The sequence below is a fragment of the Lissotriton vulgaris genome, chromosome 1_1 (assembly GCF_964263255.1).
Source record: "Lissotriton vulgaris chromosome 1_1, aLisVul1.2, whole genome shotgun sequence".
In the NCBI taxonomy this organism is placed as follows: Eukaryota; Metazoa; Chordata; class Amphibia; order Caudata; family Salamandridae; genus Lissotriton; species Lissotriton vulgaris.
Window position 1 is genome coordinate 552,441,247 of NC_141685.1, and position 25,331 is coordinate 552,466,577.

Here is a 25,331-nt window from a genome sequence, read left to right on the forward strand (position 1 = left end):
ACTGCGGCATAAATTCTACCTTAGTGGGGATAAGTGTGGGAAGATGCTAGCACACAGATTACGAGCACAAGCGCAGATGTCTGCAATCCATACCATATGGGACCAGCAGGGGGTGAAGCACACCACTGATGCCCTCATCGTCGATTCCTTTCGTAATTTTTAGCAACGCCTCTACGCTAAAGGTGACACTTTTTTGCATGACCCAGGACTCCTGCGATATTTCTCCCTTACTCAAATCTTCGGCTGATAACTTAGATTCAGCCATTCGCATAGAAGAGATCATATCAGCGATTTCGAGGTTAAAAGTAGCTAAGTCGCTTGGTCCGGATGGCTTCTCGGCTGTGTTTTACAAAACATTCTGTGCGGAGCTGGCTCCTTTTTTAACGTGACTGTTTAACTCCTTACTGGATACCGGGGAAGTGATGCCTACAATGTCTGAGGTGGCAATTTCTGTAATCCTTAAGCCCAGGAAAAAGCCCAAAGACTGTGGGTCTTACCGACTAATCTCGCTCCTCAATATCGATGCAAAATTGTTTGCAAGTGTTTTAGCTTCACGCCTTAACCCCCTTATGGATGATATCATAGACCCGGACCAATAAGGCTTTATACCGACTCGGCAAGGGGGGGATAACTAAATGACTACTGCACTTCATTGACCTTGTACATCGATCGCGCACACAGGCCCTCCTACTCTCGATCGACGCTGAGAATGCCTTTGACGGTGTTGACTGGGAGTACTTGTTTGCCGTGATGCGTGCGTACGGATTCAGGGATAACTTTATCAGATGGGTTCATTGCTTATAAGCCTCCCCCACAGCGGCGGTACAGGTTAATGGTTGTAAATCGGCCCTATTTCCCATTGCCGGGTGTAGGAGAGTAGGGTCTGCAATCCTATGATCACCCCAGATTTTTTCTTTTTGCTTCACTGGTTTACGACTTCCCTGGCTGTGGGCCTGCTAATCAGACCCACAGCCTAGCTGTTCCCTCTCTAAATTGACACGTGTACCTTAGGTGCATTTACCAATTGGTACTGGGCCACCTTATCAGTCTCTGTATCCAGGGCATAGGTGTACCCAGGGCCTACCAGGGGCTGCAGCATGTATTATGCCACCCCTGGCTGGCCATCTAAATCTGACACAACTGGCTGCACGACAGCTGGGGCAAGGTGGTGTACCCACCCTTTGCTTTAGATATAGTATACCTATATCTAACCCTTAAATGGACACATGTATTCTTATCAGTCACTCCTATGGCAGGCCTTATTAATCCTGAAGGCAGAGTGCGTGGAATTATGTGAGATGGTGCTCTGGCATGAGCTGAGCCCGTCTGCAGCTTGCGGAACCAAGTCCTAATAGCTGTTCCATGATAACGCGTACCGTATACTCTTAAGTGCATTATAATCCTCGCGGTTATCAGCCAACTTTGGTATCGCTTTATCAAAACATGTAGAGTAAGGTGTCATACGAATTAAAATACTAACCCCTCGCAAGTTCTGGCGACGGGGTTAGCATTCCACCCTTCTTGAGGGACACGACATGTATGTAACTGTGAACCCCGGTTAAAGTTAACTCGAGCCTCAGCATCACAAAATGGAAGCTGCCACCACAGACACAAGTCTTACCTCCTGCTGCTGGGAGTCCTTCCAGCGAGGAGAGCTTGGACAAAGGGTTTCCTGTCAGGGGCGGTGCTAGCAACATCCCAGACAGGGTTTTGTGTATCCCAGGTAGGCAGGGCTGAGAGGAAGGTGACTGCAAGTGGCACCCCGGTGCTCACTGTGCATATGCCGGCTTGAACCAGTTCCAGGGGCACACCAGCCCCTGAGCTGAGGAAAGTCCGGACAGGGGACAGGGGTGTAACCACCCCCCTTCCTGGTCCCACCCATGGGCAGGACCTAGTCGCGTGCCAGCCCTTTTCTTTAGTATAAAGGTAGGAGCGGGCCCCCTTCCCAAATTAGATAATTCCGAATCTTGACTACTTTCCACGAAAGAACTCTTGAACATTTCTGAAGACTCTCCCTTGTGGCTAAGGAGTAGCCACCCTGCACCAGCGGGCACCATCTAAGCGCATGCGGTTTGCTGCAAGTCCATCCTCCGGATCAAGACTGCCCAGCTCGACGAGACCCGGATTCCCTGGCATCTCTGACCTCTACCTGCATCATCAGCCCAGCTGAGATTTGTGGGTGTGACGAGACCTGAAGGGACCGGCCATCTTCAAAACTGCACGACGCTTATCCAGCACGACCGCCGAGGGATCCTCGAGTGAGTGTTTTGGGGTTTGAGAAGCCCTAACCCTGAGCAGCTCCAGCACCGAAGTCCAGCCCCCCAGCATCCACGAGATCTGCGTGGGGCCCCTTCTGCTCTTTGCTGCTCACCGCGTTGTCCGGTCACTTGCCTACTGGCTAGTGGCCCTCCTGACGACGAACCACGACGATTACACCGCTGGTCTGGTTGCTCCAGACTGGCCCTTGCTCCCTTCCAAGAGAGGAGCACCCCGGACCCTCCTGGTCCACTCCAGACACCATCTTGAGTCCACCGCGTGGGCTTGCCTGTGCCAAGGTTTGTTGCCCCAATCCTGGGTCCGATATTAATAGGGGGTTTACCCGGCTAAAGTCACAGGGACCTGGGCTGACTAAGTAGTGAAAGGAAGGGGTCCCAGTTACATGAGAACAATAATCAAGAAAAAGTAAAAATATAAGTCAACCAAACAACAAATCTGTCCACACTGTTTTAATCACAGTGGGAACGTATATTAAATATACAGTGTATTCGAACAATAAATAAGTGGTTTAGCAGTGCCCCAAGTAGGGAGAGGAAGTAAGGAAGGGAGGTGGTTGGTGATCAAGTGAGGATGAAGTGAAAGAGAAGAAGGATAATTCTAGAGTGACAGTACAATCAAAAAGTATGGAACTTTTGTCAATGTTACATAAAATGTACAGAGACCGGGACCATCAGTTCAAAACAATTATTTCAAAGAAAAACATACTCCACATAGTTCAATAAATGAAAGAATAGGGCGTGAAGTTGATATTCAAAGTCAAGTAGTTGTCGACGTTTCGACCCTCATAAATGCAGGTATTAGTGCTATCCTTGCTGTGGGGTCTTCATCAGGACAGGAAAGGGGGACACATAACCTATTTAATATATAAATAAGTAGTTTAAGCACGGGAAAGATTATCCCTTGATATATCATAACATGGCAGCACACAAATCCCGTGATAGGATTGGTAAAAGGTATACAGGCTACATTAAGGCTCGACTTGGTTTCAAAAGCGATATCAATTAAGGGCTATACTTGTGTGAGCAAAGTGCAATTACATTGATTGGGCTAAACAGTCACTACGACTTGTTATACAATGAGGGACAAATGGATAAATAACGACAAAAGCCGTTGGAGATAAGCCAGCCCAGAATGGGTGTATACGGCCTAGCAATCATAGTACATAAAGATAACTACTCATTGGGACCTGGTAATACATCTGGGGCCCGATAAGTCAGGACCATAATGCAATAACCGGGTCTTGTGATAATCGTACCTGATCATGTCTGGTATTAATGTGGGCTATTAAGTCATGTCATAGTGACAAGGATTGGTGAACTTACCACAACGTGGTATGTACAGAGCACGCACTTGACAAAGCTGTGTGGCTGATTACAATCAAACGTATCAGGATTGAAGTAGAATCTATCAAGGAAGAATAATGCGGACATTGAGGAGGCAGGTTTAGAGAAGGCAATCTGCGACTGAAATCCAGGAAAGTCTTATTAATGACATTATATGGTGGACTCACCATTTCGTAGTATAGATAGCTCGTTGTTGTGAGGGGCTCAGAGGGCGGTCGTAGTCTAAAGTACCGGCAATATTGTGAATCGATCAAATATAATTAAGGTAGACATTTTAGGAAAGGAATTAACATGTTGGAAAACTGATGGCATCGAAAAACATGATGCAATAACCAGGGAGGGCACTCACCAATTGGCTATTTGAAATACACGTTCAAGCGGGAATCGGGACAGTTGAAAAAACTCCTCGAGGCATCTGAAAGACAGTGCGAGGTGGAGTTGTTAAGCGAGCCGCTAACGGAGGAAAGAACAGCAGCGGCTAGCTACTTCAAGTCTGGAGGCTGGTGGAATACTACTTACGAGGTACGGAATGAATCACGTCCTGGACACCACTCGGATTCGCAATGGCGAGGCGCGGTTCCGGGTTTGGTGATATCACCATGGAGATGAGACCACGTGATGCGTCTCACTCGCATGGAAATGGTGAAAAGACTTCATTAGTTACCCTATTACAGTAAACTTAGAGAATCGGTCATAGACTCGAGCAAAACTTCACATTATATGAGTAACAAAATTTAGATTGTGATATTAGGAGCGTATACCATTTATCAAAACCAAGTAAAATAAGGACCACATGAGTCCGGGAGATTGCCCAGTTAAATAAGCGGTAAATTGTTAAATGCCATGACATGGATAACCTAGGAGGTGACAAACAGCTAGGATCTTCAATACGTTATATCCTAATGAATAGCATTGCTTAGATAGGGGGTGGCGTACCTCTCACACGAGGGTAAAGGCCACACATCATTATTGTCAATTGAATATAGTACATGGGGCATTGAGATGTGTAGATAATCACCCAGAGATTTGTACATTGCAACAACATTCTTGCGGATATGGCCTATCCCTCACAGAAGGAGGACAGTTATATAACATCATCAGAGAAGATAAATGTCAGGCACCATTGCAACCTATTGAGTATTAGGAACGATGCATTAATATGTGTATCTATTCACCCACTGGATTGTGCATTTCGACAACATTATTTGGAAATTAAAAAATTAGCATTTCCACAACATTATGCAGAATACGACATACCCCACAGGGCGACGGAGAAGGTCAAATAGCATATTAAAGATATGGCGTACCTCTCACATGAGGGTAAAGGCCACACAGAGCATGATTCAGATTATGCTTATGACAAAGTAGCTAATTGAGAAAAAGAGCTGTCGTGCTCATTAAGACCCGTGTCAATAGAATCGAAAAAGAACATCCATTTCAACTCTCGAGTATTCAAGATATTGGAGATATTCCCACCCCGAGGTCCTAGTGTGGCTTTCTCAATAATTAACCATCTAAGACTTTCAGGTGGGTGGCCGGCCACGGAGAAATGCTCCACCAATGGTGCGCCCTGTACCTGACATCTGATTCTACTCATGTGTTGAAGAATCCTCATTTTAGCTTTTTGCTGTGTTTGGCCTATGTATATCATTTGACATGGACACAAGATGGCATATATGATATTTGAGGAATTACAGTTGGTATGTGTCTTTAGGCAAATTTTGTGGTGGCGATGTGCAAATTCCTTGGTCTGAATTGCACTATCACACGCTTTACAGTTGCCGCATCTGAAATGTCCCACCACCGGAGGCAAGTTCCAAAGAGTGGTGACTGTGGGGTCCTCAGGGTTCATTAGGAAGGAACGAACCACATGGTCCTTGACGCTTCTTGCTTTTTTGAAAGCATGTAGCGGTGTGGCAGGTTGCTTGATGTCATCTGATATTAATTCCCAATGGTGGTTGATTATGCGTTTTATTTTGTTACTCTTGGTGTTAAAAGTAGTAACGCATACAATTCTGCTTTCTGGTTGATCCTTGTCTGGCTTTGGGGTGAGTAGTTCATCACGAGGGTAAAACCAAGCCCTCTTCCTCGCCTGTTTGATCAGTCTTTTTGGGTATCCTCTCGTTTGAAGTCGATTTGTCAATTCTTCTGACTCTGTGAAGTAATGGTCCTTGTTAGAACAGTTCCTGCGGATCCGCAGGAACTGCCCAAATGGCAAAAAAAAAAAATGACCTTCACCTGAGCCCAGGACTCCCAGAGGGACTCCAAGGACTAGTCTGCTTGCCTCCTGTTCTGATCCACCGTGACATAACAGACTCCCAGGCACAAGAACCAGCACCCAGATCCAGCTGGAGTCCGCCCCTGACCCCCAATGGATGCCCCTCGGCTCTTGGATCCTTGGTTTGGCCTCACTGAAGCTGAGATGTTGGCTCTTCGCGACAGAGAACAGGCCAGTTAGCATCACAACCTTCTTGCTCTCACAACTCGCCAAAGTGAAGTTCCGTCAACCTGACTCTTCGTGCTAAAGCAATGACCGCGCAAGGGGAGCACCAACACAAAGCTCTGGCCCAACAGTTTCTGACGACAACAGAGTCTTCGCGGCAGGCCTGCTTCTCACGCTACATTGTCGTCCATCCACAATACATCCCTGCTCCTCTTGCCCCCCTCCACCATGGCCAGAACTCTTCGCGCTGGACTGAGTAGGTAACTTTTTAGTGGGACTAACCTAGCTACTGTATTTGACTCATGCTCCATCGCTGACAGCCTGAATCTTTAACTTTCTCCTGGTTTCGCACGATCACATAGCCAGGAATGGCACTTAGTAATTTTTGGTGCTGTTTTCACTTTAATCTTTAAAATTGCATATCTCCAGTTCTACTGATTGGATTGTTGTTGTTTGAGTCTTGTTTTATGCATTATAATTTACTTTATGTTTCCAATGTGGTGTGGGATCATTTGTGTGGTGTGTTTTCATTTTTATAACTTTTTTAAGTTTTACACAAATACTTTTAACATTGCCTCTATGTTAAGCCTGACTGCTGTGTGCCAAGCTACCAGAGGGCCGAGCACAGGGTAATTAGGGGTTTGTTTGTGAGTCCACCCTGACAAGGATTTTGGTCCCTGCTTGAGATAGATGTCACCCCCCTCAACCAGTAACCCAATTTCTTAGTGTGGCATAGATATTAGGAGAGCTGGGTTGAAGATGTTAGTGATGTAGGTTGAAGACGGGGCCTTGTAAAGGAGGGGCTGTGAGAAGGTGGCCTGATATGCAGTGCTCACTATTCTAGTGAACACTATGTATCAGTCCAGCAACCCTTATTGATGATTGTTTGTAAGTCAACCTTATAGACCAGCTATCCTAGTAGCGTGGATACGAGCAGTCTAAGGCTAAAGACTCGAGAGGGCGTGTTAAGCCAGCTGTTATACCACACATATACCCCTTGAACACCAAGTGAAAGGACACCACACAAGTGTTATGAAAATAAACAGTGTATTTATTAAAATCACAACAGCCCTGTACTCTTTATGAGGACAGGGTACTAAGCACAAAACAAAACTCTTACGAAAATACTTAAGTTAGCACAGTATATACAAATGCCCGAGGGGCACGGAAAACCATATACTCTGAAAGTGGAATGCGAAATTACTAGCAGGTAAGTACAGTACTAATAGGCTTTGGAATCGCTAGATCTTGACTATAGAATCTTCAGATTACTTCTAGGAGACCCAGGGGACTCGGGTGCAGAGTGTGCACTCTCACGCGTGATGCGGGACAAAGTCTATGGTAGCTAGATTTCAGAAAGTTAGTGTTCTCGGGCGAACCCGACCTGGTAAGAGGAAAACGAAAGTGGATTCTGTCCCTTGGATAGTGAGGCTATGCTGGGGCACCGAAATGCCGAAGTTACCTAGCCCAGGGGCTGTAGCTGCATAGGTCTCAAAAGACGTCGGGAATCCTCGTAGACGGACCAGGAGCCTGGAAGGAAGATGCTGGCAGGCGACCAGTGAAGAGAGTTCGAAGTGATCCAAGCCTGGATTTTGAAGATAGATGACACCTGAAAGCAGAGGGGACCAAGTTCGTGACTACTAGCCAGTAGTCAGGTGGCACCAGGAGGGCACCGGATGGTAGTCACCTCGACTAGGTGAGTGGGTGACGCTGTGCTCGCAGATCTCACGGACCAGGAGGCGTTGTCGGCGACCAGGATGCAGGAGCGAGCTGTCCCACGATGGATGAAGCAGTCGGCGTCGCTGGACCCAGGATTGGGCAACAAAGCCTTGGCAAATTCAAGCCCACGCGGTGGACTCAAAATGGCGTCTGGAGTGGACCAGGAGGGTCCGGGGTGCCTCTCTTGAAGAAGGAAGCAAGGGCCAGTCTGGAGCAACCAGACCAGCAGCAGTGATGTCGTCGGGCGTCGTTAAGAAGGCCACAAGCCAGCCGGCTAGTAGCCAAACAACGCGGTGAGCAGGCAAAAGCAGAAGGGCCCCACGCAGATCGTGGAGATGCTGGAGGGCTGATCTTCGGTGCTGGAGCTGCTCAGGGTTGGGGCTTCTCGGACCCCAAAGCACTCACCAGTGGAGCACACGGTGGGCTTGTTGCAAAGAAGTCGTGCAGTCTTGGCGATCGTCGGTCCCTCGAGGTCTCGTCGCACTCAGGGGTCTCAGCTTGGCTGTAGAGGTGAGTAGAGGTCAGAGGTGCCAGGGAAGCCGGGTCTCGTCGAGCTGGGCAGTCGGATTCCGGAGGAAGGACTTGCAGCAGACCGCAGTGTTCTTAGGATGGTGCCCGCTTGATGCAGGGTGACTACTCCTTAGCCACAAGGGAGAATCTTGAAGAAGAAATCTTGATGTCCTTTCGCAGAAAGTCGTGTCTTGATTCCAAAGATGATCTAATTTGAACAGGGGGCCCGCTCCTATCTTTATACTAAAAAAGGGGGCTGACCCGGTGACTAGGTCCTGCCTATGGGTGGGACTAGGAGGGGGGTGGTTACACCCCTCTCCCATGCCGGACATTCCCCAGGCCAGGGGCTGGTGTGCCCCTGGAACTGGTTCTGACCGGCCTATGCGTAGTGAGCACCGGGGTGCCACTCAGCAGTCACCTTCCTGTAAAGCCCTGCCTACCCAGGATACACAAAACCCTGTCTGGGACGGTGCTAGCACCGCCCTCGACAGGAAACCCTTTGTCCAGGCTCCCCTCGCTGGAAGGACTCCCAGCTGCAGGGGGTCAGACTCGTGTCTGTGGTGGCAGCATCCATTTTGTGGAGCTGAGGCTTCGTTTAACTTTAACCGGGGTTCACAGTTACATACATGTCGTGTCCCTCTAGAAGGGTGGAATGCTAACCCCGTCGCCAGAATTGGCGAGGGGTTAGTATTCCAATTCGTATGACACCTTACTCGACATGTTTTGATAAAGCAATACCAAAGATAGCATTTAACCGCGAGGATTATAATGCACTTAAGAGTATATGGTAGGCGATATCATGGAACAGCTATTAGGACTTGGTTCCGCAAGCTACAGACAGGCTCAGCTCATGCCAGAGCACCATCTCACACGATTCCAAGCACTCTGCCTTCAGGATTGTCAAGGCCTGCCATAGGAGTGACTGATAGGAATCTGTGTGTCCATTTTTAGGGTTAGATATAGTTATACTATACCTACAGCAAAGGGTGATTACACGACTTTGCCCCAGCTGTCATGCAGCCAGTTGTGTCAAATTTAGGAGGCCAGCCAGGGGTGGCATAATACATGCTTCAGCCCCTGGTAGGCCCTGGGTACACCTATGCCCTGAGTTACAGGGTCTGATAAGGTGGCCCAGTACCAATTGGTAAATGCACCTAGGGTACATGTGGTAATTTAGAGAGAGAACAGCCAGGCTGTGGGTCTGATTGGCAGGCCCACAGCCAGAGAAAGTCGTAAACCAGTGAAACAAAAGCAAAAAATCTGGGTGATCATAGGATTGCAGACCCTACTCTCCTACAGGGGCCATGTGTGTAGATGGACTTGGAAGCATGGGATACCATTTTTTGCAATTTAAAACTAGAGCATCTGTAAAAACATGCTTAATCTGACTGCTGATAACAGCATGGTTTCCAGCAAGCTTTAAAGGAGGGAGGAAAGGGTGAAAAGTAGCTTAATCATCATTATTGTAATGTATATTGTTCTACATTATAAAGCAAATTTCAATAAGTATTAGCTCATGGGTGATATTCTTTTATTAGGTTTTCTAATAATTTTGCAAAATTCACAAAAGTGATTTAAAATTAATTGAAAGAGTAATTTTGCTTTTGAATGATTTGTAGTAATGATTACTTGCCCAGATGTACCGTTTGATATCTTAACAATTTCAGCAACACAGTTCAGAAGTATTTTTAAGGAATTCCCATATTTTAACTACATACAATCCAAGGCTTTAGATGATGTGAGTATATATATTTTTAATTTTAACTATTTGATGAATAAGTAACTATTTATAATAAAATAAGTGCTTTTGTCTTGTGCATCACTCTACAAATCCTTTTCTACCAGACTTTAGTTTCAAAAGCCCTGTTGTTTTCATATTTTAGATGTTTGTATTATAAGGTCCGTATATTTGTAAGGTCCGCTGTTTAGAACCAACTGTAATGTAATATTGCTAAGAATATCTATCATTACTGATGTATGAGCTGAAAAATGTAGCTACATATTGACTGTTGCTTACCCTTTGGCCCAATGCCACCAGCGAGATGTCATACAGCATTTAAAGAACAGTAACCAACTCTTTTACGTTGGCTCTTTCTCAATTTCAACATGTGGTTTACCGTTCTTTGTAGCACGACCTGAAATATCTTCTGTAACAGAGTTCAGCTCACCAGTTCCGCTGATACATTTGTTCAACACACATCGCAGACATTCCACCCTGAGTGCATGCGTACTTTCAAGAATTCTAATTCTTCATCCAAAGAGTGTGAGTCAGAACCTTCTTTGCTGAGTCTTCATATGCAGAGCCTAGCTTCAATAGTTTGGGTCTATTTTGTTGTGGCTGTTTTGCTTCCATCGTCTTCCTTTAGATTAGGTAGCTTATGCTAAAATGCTTCTGCTTGAAGGCATGTGCTTTGTGTCTTCTGAAACTGTCATCTAGCATATTCCTCTACTTAGTGAATTACCATCAGTGCAAGGACCTTCATAAACCTCTGACTTGCATGCAAAGTAAGGATGAACCGATACCTAGAGATGTTGGATTTAATCAAGTAAGATAATCATCATCATCAAATCACTTTATTTGGTGTTTGCATAAAACCATAGAAGTCAAGAACAGTGTGTACAAAGAAGTCTATCATTAGTAAATTCGACCAAATTACATCAAAAACTATTCGCATGAATAAAATATACTAATAAAAAGTGAACATATAAAATGTGTTGAAAAAATAAAAGATAAAATTCAATACAAAAGACTGGGCACAGAATAACAGTACTTTCCAGAATCACATCTCCACTGTCGTTTGTATGCGTCTGGTAATTAATCACGTCTGGCATGGTGCCTTACAGCAGATTTGAAAAAGCTAAGAACATAAAAAACAGTATTACCTGACAACATTTGTATAAAGCAGGACGCACCTGTCTGAACTTGATTTTTTCCAAAATCGGGATGATAAAAGTATTCCGGGGGTACCTCATAATACACACCAAACATAAAAAAAATTGAGCATGTCCTGTGGAAACTTGCCGTCACAGCCTCAGGACATTAAGCAAGGAGAAGATAAATAAAGAAATGGTTCCGTGGCCTACACAGTTTTCAACATGATAAATCTGCGTACACTAGTCTTCCTTAACTCCCGGTCTTCCCTGTCTGTGATCCGCTTTCTAAAGTATAAAAACCCTTCCTTTTCACCATATCTGTGTTGGAAAATAAATCAGCTCTTCCCATGCTCGAGAAACATCCCTTGATATACTTCAGCCAGGGAATATGGTGGGCGTAGTCAAGGGCCATACAATCCTTCAGAATCAGTTTGTTTAAGGTTGTCCTCTGTCTGAGCCAGATGTTTAACAACAGGGATAGTGGGCAAAAAGACAGCAAGTTAGAGAAGTAAGCCACACCCAGCTCTTCATGTACTGCTAGGGTTGAAACTCCCCTCTGGTACTCTTAAAAGGCTTCTCAAAAAACAGTTGTCGTCTACTTGTAGTTCCTCATTGGGGGTATATCCCCACATTTCGTTACCATAGGATGCCTTGGCAATACACGTAGCCCAGTATAACTGCAGGAGAGCCCAATTGGTCTTTTTGCTAATCTCGAGGCAAAGTTAAAAATAGCGGCATTAGCTTGCACTAATTCACCATTCTTTCTAAGTTTTAAAGGCCCCCAATTCAGCTTATTGTCTAACAGGACCCCCAGATAGGAAAAAACATCTGTCCGGGGGACCTGAATAGATCCGACCTGGAAGGAATACAAATTTCTTGGACGAGGTCTCACCTGCATCAGATAGGATTTCGAGTTATTTATCAGCTGGTCCTTTTCCTCCATAAAAGAGGCAAAGGAGTTAAGCAGCATTTGCAGCCCTCTTGAGGGCCGGTCCATGAGGACTGAATCATTTGCCTACAGTAATACGGGCAAACCACGCCAACCCACCTGGGTATAATCCGTCTTAGACTCCACTAATACCTTCTCCAAATTGTTACTGTATAAGTTAAACAAAAAGGGGGCCAAGATACATGACTGTCGAACTCCTCTCTGTATTGAAAACTGGTGGGTTACCTTACAATTTTGGGTGTATCAGACCTGTGCCTTTGTGTTTCTGTAGAGGACCCGTAGGAAGACAACGATTTCTCCATCCACCCCCATGGACAATATGGTGTGCCAAAGTTTTGTTCTATTAACGCGGTCAAACGCGCATGACAGATCCATAAAAGCCAGGTCAATAGAACCGGAGCGAACAACCGTGTACTTGTTAAGAATAATAAATATACATTTAACAATTGGTCCTTGGTCGACCGTCCCAGACGAAAACCAAACTAGGCATCTGCTAGTATGTTATTATCTTCTGACCAGTGTGCCAGTCTATTTAGTAGAACATGTCCAACCACCTTGACCATTGAATCCTACAGGGAGATTGGTCTGTAGCGATGGGTGCGGTCTTTATTTCCCTTTTTAAATACTGGGACAATGGTAGATATGGCCCAAAAACCAGGGGGGGGGGCAGTTCTCACGGCCGTGAGGGCCGGTACCCACAGGTTCAAGTTGGATTTATAAAGCTCGGGGGATCCCATGTGGTCCTGGAGCCTCTTGTCAGGGGGGCACTGAAACATGTTCTCGAAATGGTGCACCCATTCATCCTCTGTTATGTGTTCCCCAAGGACATTAGCAGCATCCTTGTCATCCTTGACTGTTTATAATGCTTCAAAACTTGGAGCTTCTTCTTAAGGTACTAACCTCAATGAGCTCACTCCATTCCTCTTCCTTCATCACAGCCTTACGTCTTGCTCGTTCAGTTTTATAGGACTTCCGACAAGACTTTATAAAAGCGATGTCCCCCAGTCTATGTCCTAGTGCCTCCTTCAACTTCCTAGATACACGAGAACAGGGAGAGTCAAACCATCTGTGGGCCGGGTCAGAAAATCGCCGAACTGGGGCGTTAAGAAGTTTGGTAATGGTGCTAAAGATGACTTTAAAGGCCAGCTTTGCTCCCCCAGCTTTGCTCCGCCAACCTCGCCCTCGCCACAGTCCCCCGCATCCAAAGAGCGACCTCTGGCGGCAGATTGTTCTCCCACCTAACCAGCAAGACCTGGAACACCCTCCCCATCCCCCTACAGCAGACCCAAGACCTGCTGACCTTCAGAAGACTCCTCAAGACCTGGTTTTTCGAGCAGTAGCAGCATTCACTCCCCCCCCAGCGCCTTGAGACCCTCACAGGTAAGTAGTGCGCTTTACAAATGCTTTGATTGATTGATTGATCTATGACATCATTCTGTGCTGCCTGCGGGGCTATGCATATGGCTAGCTCCTTCTGGCACAGGGCAGGTAAATATGTGTAAAAAAGATCTAGGGTTATCTGAGTCCATTTTAGCCTTCTAGCTCCATCTGTGGCTTTGAGTAGCCCCTTCTTGCCTGCCCCCTCAAAAGGCGCTAACAGGGGCCAGGTGATTAAGGCACAGAGTGGATTGTGGTTACTGTATATACTTGTCTTGATCAAAAAGTTTGAAATAAAATAAAAGAGGGGTTGATACAAGGAGAAGTCAATAAATGAACCACAACCCCTCCCTGAAATAGATGGTTTAATATCATTCCTGCCAGGGTCTATTTTGCACATGGTCGAGGTTAGGTCAAATTCATTCACCAGGGCGTTAAGCGAGTCTCCCTCGGAATCATGCTCGAAAAAGATACCATCCCGGTCCAGAGGACGCCGCATTAGGTTTGGAAGCGGAGGAGCGCCAAGATACAAGTACCGATTTGGAGCTCTTCCCGCCCTGGACACATAGAATCATGGAAATCCTGTGACTCACAAATTTTTTACAGCTAAATCAACATTGATGTTTAGTTTTCAATTGCATGGCAAACACAACTTAGCGAGTGTGTAAAAATGCGCTACACACGTGGTTATTAATTTTTACCACCCACTTTTTCAATTTAAACACACTATGCACCGTATTAATAAGGTCCTGAAGAAAGCTCACCTGAATTTTTCTATAGAGCTGAAACATGTCGACCTGACCTAAGGATAACTCAGAAACGTAAATATAGTCCTGGAATATTATCTGTCTCCTTTTTTAACCATACCCTGGGCCACTGGGAATAAAGTACGGTAAAGTGAGTTTCCCAGAGGTATTTTTAAACATCACCACTTGGCACCACATCATCACACAAAAAACAAAAAAACAGCTCCACTGTAATCAGGTGTTGCAGTACAGTTGGGCGGCACTCGGCTGCCCAACTGGGAACCCAATGATGACGCATGACACCAACTAGGTTGGTGTGTGAGGGTTCTTTTAAACAATTCCTGTTGTGTCAGACACTACATGGTACACTAGTCACTCTATAGTGGCCCGTCTCTGTTGATTACTTAACGAAAAAGAAACCCTTCAGGCATGGGCAGCCCAGGTCTTTAAGACCTGTTAACCTGGAATCCCCACACAGATGAATGTTAAAATGTCCAACAATCATTAGGTTGCTATACTCTAGGGAGATCCGTTTTCTTAAAAATGAGCCCAGTAAAAATATATTTCAGACATCTAAGAGAGAAGGGGTAGCATTTTAAAAGTTCAAAAACACCAATTTTCAGGACCCACTGCTATCTAGCAAAGCTTGCAAACAAGGGTTATCCGTGGGCAACACAGTAACTCTACATACTAATGCTAAAGAAACATAAACCAATAATCCCCCTTTAGGCCTTCCTACCTTCGAGATGGCTGATATAAACACTGACATATTCCTCCAAGGAAAAAACTGTTCTCAGTGGCCCATGTTTCCTGTAAACAGACCACATCAAACTTTTTTATAAACAAAAACCATGCAGGTTCTGAGAACGTATTAGCCAAACCAGCTATGTTCCAGGAAATAAAATTACACTCCTTCTCAACCAAGAGGCCTCAACCTTGTACAATGCAGTTGCGCTGAGAAGTAGATATCCCTAGTTCCACAAGGGTTCCTCCAGGATGTCAATCACATTTTTCCATGGAACACAAAGGTGCAAAACTGTTGGAGAGGGGGATATGAGAGGCGACCATCTGCCCCGCTTGCTGGGCCTGCATGGGATGATCCATGGTACTCCATCCAGAAGACGGAGGCCTGTAGAAGAAACCCAGCAGGTAGGGCCACAATGGACGAGTAAAGAACAAAGGGGGAACTAGAGGTAGTTGAAAATGAGGTCTAATAAAATTGATGATAACGCAGTCTCCATTACAAGTCTTTTTAGACCTCCCTACTCAATTAACTCTGTGCACCATATTGATACATTTTTCCACCCTGGTTCCCAATGGCGTGTTACAAGTCAGCCAGTGCAAGACGTTATTCTTCAGCTGAGAATAAACTTCTGAGACACCAAGTGCAGCACTGGTACATTCCACTAGGCCACAACATCCAGAGTGGACTTTGGTGGAAGATGCTAAGTAGTTGGGTTCTGCTTGGAGTACTCCAACCCCCCTTCCCCTCATTAGATATTCCTCCTTCCTTGTGAGAGAAAAACCAGAGTCCAAAAACCAAACACCAGAAGACAAAGAGGGGGCCCAGCCCAACCTCCTCTGGTCTCTGACTGGCGCGGACAGGCCCGCCCTTGTTCCGGGCTTTGCCCCGGCACGGCCCGCGCCTCGGGAGGTCAACAGTGCTTTTCAGCGTGCAGGGGAATCTCTTCCTCCTGCCCAGTGGGATCCTGGGACTGCGAGTCCCCTTGCTGCTCAAAGTCACCACCACCACCAGAAACAAAACAGCGTTCGGTGCCGCGGGAGGTCAACAGCGCATTTCAGCACGTGGCGTGGGGGAATCTCCTCCTCTTGCAATGTGGGATCCTATGGGATCCCGGCACTGCGAGTTCCCTTGCTGCCCAAAGTCACCACCAGCAGAAACAAAACAGCGTCCCTCGCCACAGGAGGTCAACAGCGTTTTCAGCATGCTGCTTGGGGGAATCTCCTCCTTCTGCCCAGTGGGATCCTGGGACTATGAGTCCCCTTGCTGCCCAAAGTCACCACCAGCAGAAACAAACCAGATAATCAAGAGATAAGTGCATGATTTTGAGAACCGGGAACGGTATTGAGCACTCTTCTGGCAAGTGAGCTAGTGAAAAGAACAATTGATGGACAGAATGCTGATCAGGGTCAAACATTCAGCCCAGTACAGAGATCTGAACCTAAATCCTTCGTTTTTTTGCTCCCCCTGCCATTCCAGTTTATACCCAGCTATATGCAAATCAGTCTTGACCCTGTTCCCCATGGGAACAGTCCAGCCTGAACTACCAGACCAGGTCCTCCCTGGACCAGAAACAGGCATCCTGGGACCGGTTTCGGGGCATCTCCCCTCATCAGCCAGATAGCTGGACTCCAGTGGCATGGAGAGCACAGGACTCAGGTCTGGGCCTACCCGTCTCACTCCGAGTGACAATTGCAAAAAGAACAATTGATGGAGAGAATGCTGATCAATGTAAAACATTCACCCCCATGCAGAGATCTGGGCCGAAATCCATTGTTTTTTTTTGCACCCCATGCCTTTACAATTTAGACACAGCCATATGCAAATCAGTCTTGACCTTGTTCCTCGCGAGAACAGTCCAGCCCGAACTGCAAGGCCAGGTCCAACCTAGACTGTAAACAAGCATCCTGGGACCGATTCCGGGGCTTGGTAGTTGCGGCTGGACAGTTCCCATGAGGAACAGTGTCAAGACTGATTTGCATACAGCTGGGTTTAAACAGGAGTGACATGGTGAGCAAAATAACAACACAGTCTTTCATCAAATCTCACATAGTTGCTACTTCCTTAGTGGTTGTAGAGCCAGATGAAATTCATTCAGCCTAGGAACAGTAAGATTAGTAGTTGCTCACCATTTGTAGCTTCTAAATGTGACAAATGTGGCTGCAGGATTTGATTCCAAGCTATTTTCTTTGTGTCAACTCCCAATGCAGATCCTAGCACCCCGGATGCAGCTCCTATAGTCTCTTGGGAAATTACACACACCAGAAGGCCAGTCCAAGGAAACATTCCCTAATATCCGGATCACACAGCTTCATTTCCAGCTATGAGCCCTGACTTTCGTCCTGAAGCATATACTAGCCTTTCAAGGATGGACGATTCCTAGGTGGATCCCACTTCCAGTTTCCCTCCCCACTACAGGACTGGTCTGGAGCATAAGATATCTGTCCAGACACTAACTCTGATGCAGGTCCCTGTAACCTTGAGTACCTGCACCAAACCAAAATGTTTCCATGCCGTTATATCATTGATATAATAATATTCTGTATGCTTGCTGGCTGATGGTATAATGTAAGTAGCAAGGACCCCCTGATTAGAATTAATAATTCATATGTCAGGGAAATAAACCGTGTGTACATAAAAAAATATATCTAACAAATATAAGGGTAGTTGCAAAAAAGAACCTAACAAATTTCTTTCTGTATAAAATTATATCATTTTTAATGGCTTCTCATGTTAAAAAACAGATATTACAATACATCCACATTACATAAAGGAAATATTATACAAAACATAAACATACATCCACATTGCATAAGGAAATATTATACAAAACATAAGTCATTAAAATATCATCACACAATCATTAAAAAAGGAAAAAGTGGCAATTAATACTCTCGACGCGCGTTTCGGCGTTCTGAAAAAACGCCTTCCTCAGGAGCCACAAATTATGTTAATAACATTTCATAGCTTAGACAGCTTATATTCTTTTTATCCTTAGCGATTCCTAGACCAATGGTGTGATTGATGCGAAAATTGCTAACTAAATGAGAACAGGGAATCCGTTACGATATTGGATTCTGTTAAAGTTCGAGTGCCCTCTTGAAAAATTGCCTTGCGTCTGTTTTCTTAAAATATAAATTTCAGATTGTTTTCCTTGGGTCAAATACGAGAGCCGTGCAGAGTCTAAAATAATCGTTTCAGTAACATTCAAACGTTCAGGAGAACCGGGGACCGGGGATAGCTGCGGCCCGAAACACCAGCAGCTATCAAATGCAGCGTCTTAAACCATACGAAACACGTCGATAAAGGGAGCACGGATAGGAGAATTCCCAAGCTAGGATACGCTGATAGATATCCAGTACAGCGGCGTGTTTTCCTCTAGTGTCTTTCCACCTTCATGCTGTGAGTGGAACTGGTCCTGAGAGATAAGGCAGCATGCCCTGCAACCTATGAACTTTGCTTTTTTCCCTACTGACGATTGAGGAATCATGAAACACGTGTCTAGGGATACGAATTGAAACTAATAATACAGTACTGGCTATGAAAACTTTGAATTGAACTGAGGGAGAAATAATGAACTACATGAACCATCATGCTAAAGGTAATTTCGTTGGGGCGTGTCTGGTGCGCTCCGACCTCCCTGAAAGTATCAAATTCCTGTGAGCTGACGAGCTCGGGAGCCTGCACCTTCATGCTGTGAGTGGAACTGGTCCTGAGAGATAAGGCACCATGCCCTGCAACCTATGAACTTTGCTTTTTTCCCTACTGACGATTGAGGAATCATGAAACACGTGTCTAGGGATACGAATTGAAACTAATAATACAGCACTGGCTATGAACACTTTGAATTGAACTGAGCGAGAAATAATGAACTACATGAACCATCATGCTAAAGGTAATTTCGTAGGGGCGTGTCTGGTGCGCTCCCACCTCCCTGAAAGTATCAAATTCCTGTGAGCTGACGAGCTCGGGAGCCTGCACCTTCATGCTGTGAGTGGAACTGGTCCTGAGAGATAAGGCAGCATGCCCTGCAACCTATGAACTTTGCTTTTTTCCCTACTGACGATTGAGGAATCATGAAACACGTGTCTAGGGATACGAATTGAAACTAATAATACAGCACTGGCTATGAACACTTTGAATTGAACTGAGCGAGAAATAATGAACTACATGAACCATCATGCTAAAGGTAATTTTGTTGGGGCGTGTCTGGTGCGCTCCCACCTCCCTGAAAGTATCAAATTCCTGTGAGCTGACGAGCTCGGGAGCCTGCACCTTCATGCTGTGAGTGGAACTGGTCCTGAGAGATAAGGCAGCATGCCCTGCAACCTATGAACTTTGCTTTTTTCCCTACTGACGATTGAGGAATCATGAAACACGTGTCTTGGGATACGAATTGAAACTAATAATACAGCACTGGCTATGAACACTTTGAATTGAACTGAGCGAGAAATAATGAACTACATGAACCATCATGCTAAAGGTAATTTCGTTGGGGCGTGTCTGGTGCGCTCCCACCTCCCTGAAAGTATCAAGTTCCTGTGAGCCGACAAGCTCAGGAGCCTGCACCTTCATGCTGTGAGTGGAACTGGTCCTAAGAGATAAGGCAGCCTGCCCTGCAACCTATGTACTTTGCTTTTCTCCCTACTGACGATTGAGGAATCATGAAACACGTGTCTAGGGACACGAATTGAAACTAATAATACAGCACTGGCTATGAACACTTTGAATTGAACTGAGCGAGAAATAATGAACTACATGAACCATCATGCTAAAGGTAATTTCGTTGGGGCGTGTCTGGTGCGCTCCCACTTCCCTGAAAGTATCAAATTCCTGTGAGCTGACGAGCTCGGGAGCCTGCACCTTCATGCTGTGAGTGGAACTGGTCCTGAGAGATAAGGCAGCATGCCCTGCAACCTATGAACTTTGCTTTTTTCCCTACTGACGATTGAGGAATCATGAAACACGTGTCTAGGGATACGAATTGAAACTAATAATACAGCACTGGCTATGAACACTTTGAATTGAACTGAGCGAGAAATAATGAACTACATGAACCATCATGCTAAAGGTAATTTCGTTGGGGCGTGTCTGGTGCGCTCCCACCTCCCTGAAAGTATCAAATTCCTGTGAGCTGACGAGCTCGGGAGCCTGCACCTTCATGCTGTGAGTGGAACTGGTCCTGAGAGATAAGGCAGCATGCCCTGCAAACTATGAACTTTGCTTTTTTCCCTACTGACGATTGAGTAATCATGAAACACGTGTCTAGGGATACGAATTGAAACTAATAATACAGCACTGGCTATGAACACTTTGAATTGAACTGAGCGAGAAATAATGAACTACATGAACCATCATGCTAAAGGTAATTTCGTTTGGGCGTGTCTGGTGCGCTCCCTCCTCCCTGAAAGTATAAAAACCCTACAGAACACCAGTCACCTTTCGCTCTGGAGTACACAACAGTCTTTCCCGAATGGACTATATACTGACTCTAGCAATAACCCCGGAGAGGGTGAGCGAAGTGGTACACTTACCAAGAGGCATTTCAGATCCCTCGCCTATACAATTCCTAAACACCGCACAGATTCCTGGAAGGAAAATAATTTTTCCGCTCTACCCGGGATACCTGAAAGACCCTAAGATTGCCAAGGCCCTAGTGAAATCCACTGATCAGTACTTTACAGAGAACGCACAGTCAGTGGAATCGCCGGGCATTTTATGGGAGGCGTGCAAGTCAGTGATAAGGGGTCAAGCCATCTTGGTCATCACCAGTCATAAACAAGACCACAGGAAGAACCTAGATACTCTAGAAGAAGCTGTGCAGAGGGCGGAGGTAGCATATACTGATACCATAGCGCAAACTCTGACACTAGCAACCCAAGAAATTAGGGCTTATGCTTGGGAATCCGGGAAAGCCAGACACTCCGATACACTACATAGGCTGTATGAACTGGGTGATAAGACGGGGAGAATGCTTGCATGGTTGGTAAGAAGGAAGAAGGCGATTAGATGGATTGCTCAACTTACGTTAGAGGACGGCACCACGACGGGTGATCCCCAACTCATAGTGGAGGAGCTGGCAACTTATTATGAAAAGGTTTACACACCGCGTGCTGAAGCCACAATAGAGGAAAACATACAGTTCCTCAGAGGATATAATAACGCCTACACTACCACTGGAGGCCATGCAAAATCTGGAAGTAGATTTTACGGCAGAAGAGTTAGGGGTGGCACTGGCAGCGCTTTACACGGGAAAGGCAATGGGACCTAATGGTTTACCGGTAGATCTATACAAAAAAGTGACAGGTAGATTACGCCCCATCTACTCAATATGTACAATGAATGCCTAGAGCAGGGGATATTACCCAGGGACCAAAGATTAGCCACGATCGTGGCAATACATAAACCAGGCAAACCCGCAATGTCAGCGTCTTCTTACCGCCCAATAGCCCTAATAAACGCAGAAGCATGATACTGGCCAAAGCCACACCTTAAGACGCTAATTCACCCAGACCAGTCGGGCTTTATGCCGGGACGCAACACCTCCCTTAATTTAAGACGCCTGCACGGGGTACTGGCTCGGACGCCAATGATCCAAGAAGATGCGGCCATCCTCTCATTAGACGCCACGATGGCGTTCGACCTCGTGGATTGGCTGTTTTTGTTCGCAGTACTCCGAAAGTTGGGATTCGGTCCAAAGTTCTGCGAGTGGATCAAATAATTATACACAGCACCCCTAGCACAAGTAGTAGAAAATGGACGAATATCGCGAGAGTTTGCATTGGGGAGGGGGACGAGGCAAGGCTGCCCGCTGTCCCCGCTCCTCTTCGCCCTAATGCTGGAACCCCTTGCAGCATGGATAAGGCAGGATTTGTAAATCCGTGGGATGAAATGGGAGGTGGACTGGGAAGACCGGATTTCGCTTTACGCGGATGACATGTTAATATACTTAACTTTCCCGACAAGATCCCTGGTGTTCCTGCTGGACATTTGGACAGTGTCAGGATATACTATCAACTGGACAAAATCACTGCTCTATGTGGTGCATGGTCCTACTCCCAGGCTCCCCCGAGGTTGTGAGTTGCTGATTGCGACCAGAGGATTTAAATATTTAGGAATATATGATACCCCGCTGGAAACTAGTTTTATGGAGGAAAACCTGATGAAGCCGCAAGCAAGGCTCTGGGCAGATGTCAAACACTCGAGATCCCTTCCGTTGACGTTACTGGGGAGGACGGCGCTCTCCAAAATGCTGGCCCTGCCTAGGTTTCTCTACGCCCTTCAGAATACCCCATTCCCAGTCACCTCCTCTTACTTTAAAGCAATTAAAGCCGAAGTATCCACGTTGCTATGGGACGGGAAACCGCCCCGCATAGCACAACACAAATTAGTACTTAGCTGGTACGATGAGGGAATCGCATTACCAAATGTTAAATTATACTGTTGGGCCTCACAACTAATGGTGATAAACCAGTGGCTGCACGTCCCATAGGACGAACCGGCATTCAGAATAGACCAATGCCTCATACCCTCAGAACATCTGATGAAAGCCCTTTACACCAACAAGAGACAAAATACACTCACAGGACCGACGGCACACATGATTAAAATAATGCACACTGCACAAAGGGCGCTAGGTTGGGAAGGAGTACTGACACTGGCCACCCCACTCTGGGAAACTGGACGTTTGGGCACCCTGGCTAACACTAAGGGATTTAGACAATGGGATCTCATCGGCATTACTAAAATAGGTGATCTCTGGGTGAAAGGCGAGAAACACTGCGAGAAAAATATGGGATGGTGGAGACAGAACTCTATCGATATATCCAAATTAGACATGCACTCCAGAGCGCGATTCCTCCAGACACCCAACTAGCGGAGTCTTCGCCCTTGGAAGACAGACTCCTCATGGATTATATGGAAAAAAAGGCCATCTCACAGACGTATCGTAAGCTGGTAAATAACCAACCAGATCCCATGGCGACACTGAAGGAAAGGTGGCAGGCAGACTTGGGGGACATAGAGGAGTCAGACTGGATGGACGCATTGGCGTCGGCCCGTGAGGCAGTGATCCCATCTAGGCTAATACTCATACAACTCAAAGTGCTACATCGTATATATTATCCACGCACCACACTACACAAGCTTGGGCACACCCCCGATCCACTCTGCCTCAGAGGTTGCGGGCCTACTGGCACATTTTATCATATCATATGGGACTGTCCGGGTATACAATCCTACTGGGAAAGGGTAATGAATGAGATCTCGGAGGTGGGGGGGGGGGGGCAGAGGTCCCGCGTGATCCCAGATGCTGCCTCCTAAATGTCTGGCAACCTACTGATTTAAATCTGGCACTACAGAACTGGGCCACGCTCGGGACAACGATCGCCAAGCGAATTAAAACCAAGAACTGGGGCTTTGGGGTGTTACCTACGCATCAACAGTGGGAAAGGGACATGGATGTCGCAATGGTGGCTGAGAGCGAGGTCTACACCCACAGGGGATGTCCCAAAAAATGGTCCAGAATATGGGGAAATTGAACGAATTCCGGGGTAATATATGTGAGCCCCCACAAACGGCCTCAAACCCTGAAGCTAGCCCGTGAATATAGGAAGGGCTGAATAGACAGAACTATGGCTATGAATAAATGATGATGTTGGGTATGGGAGGGTTGCTAAGAAAGTAATGCTACCTGTTGTAGTGTAAGTTTCTACGCTGTGAGATAATTGTCGTGTATGCCATGAAATGTACTATGTACAATTACACTGCAGAGGGTGATATTTACTGTTCATTGATCATATGGAAGTGTATGAAAATGCAACAACAATAAAATATTTCAAAAAATAAATAAAAAAAGTTTTTCTTTAAGAGCTTTGAAGTCTGCATGTAGATTTTGTTGCTCTCCTTAGAAAACAAAGTCTGCCTGGGTTGACCCATTTCCAGCTGGAATCCACAAAATATCTGAAGCATCCACTGGTCACAAGACCAGTTGTGAAAAAAATGAAGCACCTGGACAATATCCTTGGGCCCGATTCACAGAACTAACTTAAGAAAAAATCCTAAACTTGCTACCATTTTAGTAGTCACTGAAGGCACCTACTCATTTCGGTATTCACAGAAGTTTGGAGTCCTAACTTTAGGACTCCTAAATGCCTTCTGTGAATACGGAAGTCTTAAAGTTAGGATTTGTCTCAGTTTAGGAGTAGTAAAGTTAGGTCTCCTAACTTTAGGACTCCCAAATGCCTTTTGTGAATACCCAACGTCTTAAAGTTAGGATTTTTCTCAGTTTATGAGTCCTAAAGTTAGGAGTCCTAACTTTACTACTCCTAAACTGAGAAAAATCCTAACTTTAAGACTTTCGGTATTCACAGAAGGCATTTAGGAGTCCTAGAGTTAGGACTCCTAACTTCTGTGAATACCGAAATGGTAGTAAGTTTAGGATTTTGTCTTAAGTTTGTTCTGTGAATCGGGCCCCTTGAGTCCGAACATATCAGCTAGGCAAGATGCCTTCATCCGAGGCTGCCAACTATAGGCTGGTCTTTCATCAGTATTTGCGTCTGCATTGTGGCTCATCTTATGCACCCAATGGCCCATTCTCCAGTAATGATATTTTTGGATCCTCTTCAGAGGTTTCTGAATGTTCATTTTAACTGTCATCATCTTGATCCTCGTCTAAATGCTCTTTCTCTTCATCTGCAGAAGGAAGCATCAGATTGGAATAAATGTCTTCTGCAGGAGTATCCTCTTGCTTCACTAGCGGGTTGCTAGAACTCAAAAGGAATGCCGTCTTTCGATTTTAAAGCACTTCAGTGTAGGTTAAAAAGTGAGCTGTGTGCCAGGATATCGGTCTGAAGTAATAAAATATCCCCTTCAAGAAATGGATTGCAGCGGCTTCACCCCAGGCAGTTGGTGTAGGGTTCTGGCCAAATGATTCCTAAATTCTCACATTGAAGATTATCGCACAGTATCCATCACCTATATGATATAGGCCAAGACCAGACTTTTATACTTATATTAAAAAGCGAGGCCATGATTCACCACTCTCTTATCGTTTCATTCGGCCTTGAAAAAGACATGGTACGGATTGGATGTACCGACGAAACACGTGTTGGCTACTCTTGTTGATTCTTTTTTATGAAGCCTTGTGAATAAATGGAGAAATGATCATACATGGACTATAATTGATTTTGTACCTTATCTGGAAAAGAAGTCTCACCGATATTTTCAATTGGATCCTACTTAATTGTCTTGTCTCAATTTTTTGTAATCACATATTACTTGTTTTACATCTGCTTAGGATTGTGCTCCCCTTGACCCTATTGTGCACGTTTTGACTTACCGACCCTTTGGA

At 45.7% G+C, this 25,331-nt stretch overlaps 1 protein-coding gene across 1 annotated transcript in view; it reads left to right on the plus strand.

The window, feature by feature from the left end:
• The window catches only part of HFM1 (helicase for meiosis 1), a 2,890,879-nt gene that overhangs the window by 432,317 nt on the left and 2,433,231 nt on the right, over positions 1-25,331 (plus strand). The window contains exon 6 of the mRNA XM_086925623.1: positions 9,960-10,030. Coding sequence (XP_086781749.1) covers positions 9,960-10,030 — 71 coding nt within the window. The remainder of the gene's footprint in view (positions 1-9,959; positions 10,031-25,331) is intronic.